The sequence below is a fragment of the Mya arenaria genome, chromosome 4 (assembly GCF_026914265.1).
Source record: "Mya arenaria isolate MELC-2E11 chromosome 4, ASM2691426v1".
Lineage (NCBI taxonomy): Eukaryota > Metazoa > Mollusca > Bivalvia > Myida > Myidae > Mya > Mya arenaria.
The window spans coordinates 4718232-4728396 of record NC_069125.1 but is presented as its reverse complement, the minus strand read 5'-3'; the positions used below and the strand labels follow the sequence as shown (position 1 = coordinate 4728396).

The following is a 10165-nucleotide window of genomic DNA, read 5'->3' as shown; positions in this document are numbered from 1 at the left end:
TTTTCAAAATGCATAGATTTTTTCACATCATACGCCAGGTGGAACCTTTCCCGGAACTGCCTCGTCTCTGCTTGGGCGTGTTTCGTCTACTGTATCTATGGCAACCATTTCCACGTGACCTATTACAAAAACCTCTACCCAAATGTACGGGAACATTTTACCGTCATTGTTTGAACATTTATACTGTTTTCTTTCCTGATCGAGGACTAAAATTTTGTTGTCAGCCATATTTACTCGTCGCAAACAGTTTTTTTGGCACCAATCCGCTTCTTTCCGATTTTTCTCTGCATCAACCAAGATAATTCGAACAATCTGATTTTTAGGTTTTGATTCAAAATAATAAAACGATTCTAAGTACATTCTTGGCCTTAACATGCTTGAAATTATAAACTGGCATGGAATTTTAATTCTGTTGTCACCATAAACAGACGATTCCGGGAGAGCGGAGTGATACAAACTCGAGCTGAACCAGACACCGATTGGTGAATCTTTGTCACGTGATAATACGGTCCAATATGGCGTCTCGGTTTTCCTTGGGATCATGACACCTTCGTCAAATACTCTGCGAACGTTTTCAGTGGTTGTCATGTGATAGAAATATTTAATCGGTTCAAGGTGTCGATGTTCAAGCGAATCCATGAATGCCTGAAAATGCGAGGTTGTGTTTGATATTCTTATTAGTATAACCTGATCAATAACACAGGTACAAATACAGCATCGAAAAGTAAATAGTAATAGGATCGATTGTTTAGCAAAATAACTTATAAAAAGCTGCATCCTCACAAATTGACAGTTTTGATTCTTTTTTTAAACTTTTCTCAGAATCAGCTTTTTTTTTAACAATGCCTTTAAAATAAAAAGGTGTAAAAACAGTCAATCTTTGAGAGTTCAGCTTTAAGCTCTGGTGCTTTAGGGCAAGAAAAAGTATACATGTAAATTATTTGTATACATTTTTCACCATTATGAAGAAGGTTGGTCAATAATTTCGTTATGGTTTATGTTTGTATTTCTTTATTGACCTATTTGAATAAACACAGCTTTTTCCTTCATGCTTTTTGATGAAATATGGAGTTTTACAGTGAAGATAACAAGAGTGAAAGTATCAATTTGATATTCCACTGCAAAATATGGAGTGAAAATATCAACTTTCAGATTTACGTTTAAAATCGATTGTAGTTGACGATCTAACATTCTAAATTGTGATAAACAGAAGGTTATGCCTACTGATGCGAGTGAGGAAATATGATGATTGGTTAATAACTTAATATGGATGGAGTATGTTGGAGGTACGTAACTACAGTTGAGTTTATATACGTCAATGACATTTTATTCCACAATATTTAAATGATCGTTGTTTAATGACCGTTTTTATTTAAGTATAATTTACCATATGGTGGTACCAAAAAAACCTGAAGTTTTTGGTGTAGCGAAGTTTGTAAAAGATGGTCAAAGATTGAATGATCCAATACATAGAAAATTATAACATTAAGTGTCTTAATATTAATCTCAGACTTAAAAAGTAACTTACCTCTAACTCGTTGGCCTCGTGACCATGCGCGTGACTTTTCCGGAAAACTCCGAACATTTCAGAAGACACTTTTGTTCTCAATATCTATAAATATGCCCTCAATTCGAAATAAATGCAACTTTAAGTATGATTAAATACACTTTTTAGTTCTCCATTCGAAATTAGATATCTTCCATTGTTTTTGTTCAATGAATCTTATTGGTAAAGGGTGTTTCGTTTAAAAGAAAATGTAGTCAGTTGATTGCAAGGGGCAATAACTCGTGTAGCCATACATTTCGAAAAACTATTACGAATTTTAGAAATAAATTAAATTTCTAATCTTTTGTGTAATCTGACCGTTCCTAATCTTTTTAATAATCGGTTGGCGCCCTGCGTAAAACTTTTACAATTTATTGAAAGTGGTCTTAAGTCGTAATGGAAAGGTATTATAATAAACTGTACTGGCAAGGTCATACGATTATCGAGTAGTTTTGATGTTGTAACAAAAACTTTCACTTAATCTGTGCACTTGTTATAAGTTGCATATACTTTCTATAGCAGATTGGACTTTTTAAATATGACACTTATATCAACAGGCATTATTTTATTAAGACGTTTTATTGAGTTGCAAATAAAAATGGGTTTTATTCAAGCCGTGGTAACACGGTATTTAAGATGGTATATTGCATATAGTTGGACCGGTTGGTGGTCGATTCAGGATCATTCAGCATGCGAGTTTTGGTACTTTTCCGTCATTAAATAGATGATCCACATTGATAAAATCTTATTTGCTTTAGAAAACTTTAAACTGCGTTTTCACTTTCATATAAATAATACTAAAACATAATATAATCTATTTTTGGCCGTTTTCTGGGAACAATAGCTGTTGTCTGCTTTTTCTTCGACCTTGACATTGGTCCCACGTGGAGCCTTATACGAGACATACAAGGCTCTTTAAAGGCGTAATTCATGTAAATTAAAATTCCTCTAGATCATCGGGGGCATGAAAACATCGTTAATCGTTGAAATGTGCACCCTCTGACGTGGTTGACACCCCTGAATAATCCTTGAAATGCCGGTGTAGGTCAAGGACTTATGTTTGTGTCATTACCTTAACATGGGCCAACAGAAGCGTGAAAATAGATGCGCTTTAGTTAAAAAAGGTAGCTTGTATTTATCCGACACTTACTGAGATATTCGTGTAATTGCGCGCGCCATGAGTTCACGTGTACGCGTCAGCAAATTTGAACGAACGTTTCGCCATTAAATACACACACATATGAAAGACCAGCAGTATTAATGTTATACGGTTCGAGATCTGGCGCTTGTCAATACAAAAAAAAAAATATGAATTAGTTTTGAACTCGTTTTGAAATAGCACATGTTTTAAAGGTACCATACATTTAATGCCTCGATATTAGTATATTTTCTTTAAACACCTACTCTATATTGTTATTCGAGATGTGACACTCAATGTTAACAAATGAATAAGAGACATTTGCATCTATTATACGAGAAGGGCTGTAAACTTTAAAAAGGTTTACTTTCGTGCCGATGTAGCATTTTTATTGAATGGCTTGTAAAAACTTACGCCCCAGTCAATCGTCCCTTGTGTTTTGTATATCTTGCGTAAAATTGGAACATTTGATAGTTTGTTATCACAATACCTGCCACATTTCAACCTAATTGTTCAAGCTCATGTGTTATTCTATGTCGATCATTTCAAGATTGATAGCAAACTGAAATGTTTCAATTAAGTCGAGGGCCAACAATTGCTGATCCTCGACGATTTTGAACCTTAAAACAAAGATAACCTAATGACTTTGTATAGGTGTTGACAAATTAATTACATGTTCAGGCAAATTCACATTGCATGGTTAAACATAGGAATGATCACTTTGTAGCTTTTAAAAATTTTAAATTTGCACTTATCTAAAATGTTAAAACTGTATATCAGTGTGTGTATACCACGTGATAAATTGCGTCATAAATGCTACGTTGGAAGGCAAAATTTTGCTTCGAATGAAGACTTAAAACAAAGATAACTTCACTATTTCTTCATCATTTAAAATGAAACATAGCGCAGTCTACGCCGCTTACGGAGCCCCGCCTTCGGTATTTTACCAGAGTTTGATTGAGAGTTTAGTGTTTTAAACAAACCTTTTTACAATACGGCCGTCTGACGGAGCACTGTCAAAACATCAGGTTTGGAATCAGGTTTGTCGAAGTGTATGATGAAACAAATCACCTTATCAAACTCCAGTAATAAAACGAAGGCGTGGCTCTTTAAGCGGCATAGACTGTTCTTCATTTCATTTAAATTTGTGTAGTAAAAACAACAGTTATCTTTGTTTTTAGTGTTCATTTTAAGCAAAATGTTGCCTTCCGACGTAGCATATATGACGTAATTTATCACGTGGTATACACACAATGCATATGCACTGTTAATATGATATTTCTTTTTTTCCATTGAACTCATAATTATTCGGTGGTTTGTGGTTTTGTCGAAATTTGTGTAATAAAAATTGTTATTGAAACGCCCGAATAAGCTTGAGGTATGGAAGGGTTAGCTTGATAGTTAAATTATAGACGTGAATGCACAAAGCTGTGCAAATTGATACACACTTAGCCTTTAGAGCAACCACAGCTCACTACTCATTAACCATTTTGCAGTAGAGTACCACATTCTTCTTTTGATTAACATTTGCTACTATTTTTGTTACTGTAAAATATCTCAACTAGTTAAAAACATAATATAATCACCGCCAAGCAAGTGTTAAATAATGGAAATGATCATGGACTATCATAGTCTACTTCATTGATGTATATTTGTGTGATGTTATGTGTGGAAATAAACTTGTGTTCTGTTCATTACAAATATACGTGCAGTATTTCAATGCAATATATACATGATATATGATGGTATATGTGCGTCTTACTTTCACGACTTCATTCGTATTTGATGTTTCAAATTGATGCAAATTGATTGGGTCTGATATAATACGCAGCAACAAAGTTATACAAAATATAATTTAGATCAACAAGGCTTTCTGAATGTGCAATTATTTGTGTGACCTTGAATTTTACAGTACGCAGGTGCAGCCAACTAAGAAATCCTTTAGATCGACTGGAATGCGCTAAATCACACCAGCTAAGAAAGCAATTAATACATCTTTTGAAATGAAATACATATTACACATGACTGTCTCGTATACATAGTATACTGATGCAAATTTGCTTATAATTAAGTACTTTCGTTCAAAATAGAATCGCATATAGATGATGTTACCCTCAAAGTTGCGTGAATTTATTTCAAACCCTTCGCCTGCTTTCAATGTTTTTCCCATATATGAAGTATACATTAAGACGACTTTGAAATATAAACGTATATACTTCAAGTCATGAAGGCATTCGAGAATGTTTGTTTGGTCTCCGTTAATAAACTCGAAACATTCTGTCACTTTCCAGAATTGCATGCGACCACTTGGGCATTCCATTTCTTGGGACGTCTATGGATTTCCCAGAAAATGAAAGTTGGAGTCCAAATACAGAATCCAAAATAGAGTCCCACGAGGACCAACACAATTTTCACATGTCGGTAACATCCGTGAAGCCGATTGTACATGAATATACCCAATCGTAACAACTCGGTCGTCTCCGGCAAGCTTCGAGATATTCTGTTGAATAATGGCCGAGGTGTTCCGATTGAAATATATCGTATGATATGGATTTACGGAAAGCACCGGAAACATTCGGGAAGTTACGGCAAATACAACGTAACATAACAAATAAGCATTTTATTGATATGTATGTATAATCGTATATGTATAAGGAACATGTTTAACAAATGGGGTTAGCCAACATGTATACGAACGTGCAGTTTTATAACGTGGTATATGTTTTATATTATCAGAATGTATGAAAATAGATAAATTAAATATTAGTATTTTGCAAAATCAACCAGTAACATATATCACGAATTACAGATGTTGTCAATTTTTTCACTAGACCAGATGTTTAACACACCATTGAATATAAATAATACAAAAGCTCGAGTTTAAACAATGGACATTCAAAGCAAAGAGACAGAAGCGGCTGTCAACGCTCGTCCGTTCATCTCATAACTCGAATATTATTGAAGAGTATATATATATCCTATATCTGGTAGTGTGACCATGTCATCGTTTCGATTTGTTTTACGTCGACTTGACGAGTTATAACCGAAATATATACCGAGAAAGGGAAGTACATTGAGTCGAGTTTAAATGGTGGTCCTGTTGGTGACGCCGACGACAAGAGACCAAGGTTGTGACGAGGTTGTGACAAGGTTATGACAATAACGTTAAAAAAGACAAGATACATTTTGTCATACACCGATCACATATTCTCTAACAGGTTACTTATGTTTACCATTTCTATGCACTATCATAAACGTTGTTATTCCATTAAGGTATCCGACCCATAAATAACCTAGTTCTCCAAAAGCTGTATTAACCTTAATCTAAATGTTGAAGCCCCATAAAATGTTGGTATCATTTGAATTGTATATGCTTACTGTTTACCGAAATGACTTCACTTAAAAAGTAATAACAATACAAATGCTCTTTATATCAACTGAAATCGGACGTAAACGACATATTTTACAATCTTTGAAGGCAAAAAAAATGTTTCTTATATCATTTTCTGTATAAAAATATATAAATTCAAAAAAGTAATATTGCATTTTTTGTTTTAGATAACTGATATGATGCCGCGTTATAGTGAATAACATTAAATAAATCATTACGAGAAATCATCGTAATGGCCGTCTATTTCCTTAACGACACCCACACCCACAACGCCCATTCAAGTCCATTGATTTAAATGCACACAAAGTAATAACGAATCTTCTTTCAAAACCTTACATGCACTTCTTTTTAGACATTGAATTTAAACTGCCGAAAATGATAAACATCCAGCACATACATATCGCGGGTTGAGAGTAAAAAGTTCCTAGTGAGATTTAAACAAAGACGAAGATAGAACCTTTTCACTCATACGCTTCCATATACAAATAATCACTTATATCCAGTTTCTCGACATACAACCACCGTGTTGTATTACATAACAGGTTCCATATATTTACGATCTCAGATACCGCAAAAACCGCGTCGCGAGTACTGACCACATCTATAATATCCAACATTCCCACTGTACACGCAAAGCTCATTCCATATTGAATGAAGTTCTAATTCACAATATATGAATATAAGTACGTTACATGAGTTCTAATCAAACTGTTGAACATGTTCAGTAACCTGTAGAGGGGATATATGCACGATTTGTTCTGTATTTACAAATTATGATCGTCGTTATATCGAGGTCATACTATTTTATAATCCAAAATATTACTTTGCATCTGATGTTTGGAATCAAGTGCGAATCACCGCTCCGTTTGAGGGGGTCTCCTGGTACAAGTCGAGTCCGCTGACGTCCAATAAGTGGTCGTCGTCAGCTTTAACGACGTTATTGTTATGTTCAACATGGAGTGGCTGAACCTCATCTTCAATGTCAATATCTTTAACAACTATGGATGGCCGGAGCGCAACGCGTCCGCGGCTTGACAGACTGTGGTGTTTGGCGTCCCCACGTCCAACGTATACTTTGTCGATCGGTCTCACGACGGTGCTGGATGAGATACCATGGACGCCTCGGAGAGACTGCGATTTTCGCTCTTGCATTTTGGCGACGCGCGGATTGAACGACACGCGTCCATAGACGGGCCCGACGCCGGCCGAATGATGGCGAACCTGGACCATCTGAGCGCTGTCGACGGCATCGGAGGACCAGGACGGGAGCGCTGACCGTGGGCGCGTGGTGCTCGAGATCACGTGAGTCTTCCTGTTTGGTTTCGACCTCCATTGAATGCGCTCGGCGACGTCATTCACCTGACGAACAGCACCTCGCTCTACGGTATTACGTTTCCAGTGCTCGTAAGATGTCGTTGACGGCCTCGTGGCTCTAATAACTTCATAATCCCTCTCCTCACCAGCACCTGAAGTGCTGCGCTCGGTGACGGCTCTGTAGTCGGGAACGGATACGCGTACATGAGTAGTTGATCCCGAACTCGAAACGGTATATCCGTTCTCCCGTGGCCTATCATCCGAGAAAACGACCCTCTCGACTCTATCACGGGGCTGCTCCTTCCGGTACACGACCACTTCCGGTGCGACTGTGTGTTTGTGGATCTGGACATTTACAGGCCGCTCGCCGCTATCGCGGGGCGTACTTAACTCTGAGCTCGTCGTCAATCCGGTGTTTTTCTCCAACATGACCTTAATATCTCTAAGCTCATGCGAGAGAGACTCGAGCTCTAATCGTAAAGCGCTCTCCGACACCTCAGACTCCGTGTCAAAAGAGTCGCGCTCAGACCGTGTTGGCTTCCCTTTCCGGTACAGAGGAATTCTCACACCATGTTCATACACTTCCGAATGTCCATTAGCAACAACATGCTGGTCGTCGCCATCGCCGTTTACGAGAGTGGTCGTAACAACTTGCTCATGTTTTTCGCCGTTACCTATGTCAACCATCTGTCGGAGTTCTCGTTTCGAATTGTCCACTTCCTTGTTACGAAGCGTCCAGTTGATCTCGTCCTCCTTGACTGTCGGTGGTGCCTTAGTGCGGACCACAGTGACCGCCTGACGGTTGGAGGATATTCGCTGAAAGACGGTCGCGAACAGACTGGCCTCCATAGCGTCGTTACAGCGGAACACATTGACTTTAAACTTATTCGATGAATCGTCCTGGAGACTCACAGAAACAACGAAGAGCACTTCCGGGTTATTCCTCTCGATGGAGAAAAACTTAAGCATGTTCATAGGTATGTAGTCCAATAACATTTTTCCCTGAATCATAGAGCTTTTCATGTATCTCAATCCGTCCGGTGACAGCTGTAGCTTCACTTTGCTCCCCTTGGTGCGCTGTGTTTTTTCCTTGATGGCCACGAGGGCTTGCTGGTCAAATTTAGGTATACTAAACGTGTCCAGGTGCGCGACCTTCTTTTCTATGTAATCCGTATCCATGGTTACTGATTCAGTGTTCAGGAAGTGACGTCACGAGTTGAAGAAGAAATCTCGAATCTGTACTCGGCAAAGTCGTCAATTCATCGTAACTGAAAACAGAAAGAAAACAACTGTTTTATAAATGAAGCAGGATTATTAATTGCTATTTGCATTACGTAGACAGCCAGAACGTGTTTCTCATTAAACTGAGCAATTAAGGTGTACATGTGGTCGTTTAAATTTCACAGTTTTTGTAAATCCACTACAACGCCTGTGAAAATATATTAAGAATGCACACGCAATGTAAATAATGACAACTTTTGCAAAAGGCCACAGAAGCATGTCATTACCGATAGCAAAATTCAAATAATGCTAAACTAAAACCCTTTTTTTTTCAAAAATGAAATAGCCAAATATCCGAACAGAATTTAGAAATTAAAAGAACGTGTTTCTTAAAGTTAAAATTACATAAAGGAATGCTCAAAACACGACACTATGTCATTATATGTTTAAAGGATTATATTAAGTCTTGTTAAGGTCATTCAACGATGGTACTTTTTCATGATCGTTATTTTGAGGCGAATGTTTGGTCAGGTTTCTAATATAATCCGCTATAATCGCAACAAATAATTTCGGTATTGCAACATTGTAATCTTAAATGATAAGAAACATGGTGGCTGTTCATTGCAGAATATGTTTAAGTTAAAAAAAAAACATCCAGAAATCCGGACTTAATCGAAGTCGGTTCCGGAAGACATCGGAAATTTCCGAACTCTTTACGACAATACAACTCGTAAATGATTCAGAACGAGGATAAGTCACCGAACTCAATTCTGGACGCATACGCTTATCCACAATGTAAAGGAACATTTATCCATGCAAAGTCTAACGCAATATTTGAAACAAACATAAAAAACATCAAAAAGGATTGGGCGAACGAGTTTTACCAACGACAGTTACGACCCCTTCTAAATAAAAGCGAAATTATGTCTTTGGAAAATGTGGTGTTGAAATAATCTGAGAATGAGTGAAGGGTTCGATACGACCCTCATCTTTTCATGGGATAATTTGTCATGGGGTCGCAAAGTTTTAACTTGTGCCAGATAAGATCAATTTTGTTTGAATGTTTATTGGAGGAAGAAAATATCAAAGAAACCATTTCAATAAGTAAAATATTTTATGACAAACTCGCTACGGTAAAAGGTTAGGAACTTCTTTCATTAGTAAATTTTCCACATTTTGCTTTAATAGTTACTAAGGTTAAAGAGAAGCCATGCATGAAATGTTACAATAGTTAGTTTATTTTATTGAACAATTTAAACATTGTCATAGAAGGAGCCAAAAATGAAATAATCATACCAAGTCTTGCTAACAAAAACCTTAAAATGATCAAAAACATCTGAAGTGATGCGTTAACAAACGTAACGATTCATCGTGTTATAATATATTTTCATAACCCACTTCTTAACAAGATATAAATCACTTATATAATCGTTATAAACCTTAGGTGCGTTGAAGTGAACCACAACACACCAGCATAGTCAAACCCATGGCAAAAAACTACTAGTAATTATGAACCTTTGTGAAGTGATTTTAAGCGACGACAGCATCTTTAATC

At 37.0% G+C, this 10165-nt stretch overlaps 2 protein-coding genes across 3 annotated transcripts in view; both read right to left on the bottom strand.

Moving 5' to 3' along the window:
* On the bottom strand, positions 1–1625 carry LOC128230139 (uncharacterized). The gene is made up of 2 exons (XM_052942179.1): positions 1529–1625; positions 1–645 (listed from the first exon to the last, which is right to left on the bottom strand). Exons 1-2 carry the CDS (start codon positions 1583–1585, stop codon positions 28–30), a joined length of 675 nt encoding a protein of 224 aa, XP_052798139.1. The 5' UTR covers positions 1586–1625; the 3' UTR covers positions 1–27.
* Positions 1626–5289: 3664 nt separating this feature from the next.
* The window catches only part of LOC128232688 (uncharacterized), a 36056-nt gene continuing 31180 nt past the window's right edge, over positions 5290–10165 (bottom strand). For both annotated transcript variants that reach the window (XM_052946388.1, XM_052946389.1), the window contains exon 2: positions 5290–8657. In XM_052946388.1, coding sequence (XP_052802348.1) covers positions 6919–8568 — 1650 coding nt within the window. In that variant the 5' untranslated portion in view covers positions 8569–8657 and the 3' untranslated portion in view covers positions 5290–6918. The remainder of the gene's footprint in view (positions 8658–10165) is intronic.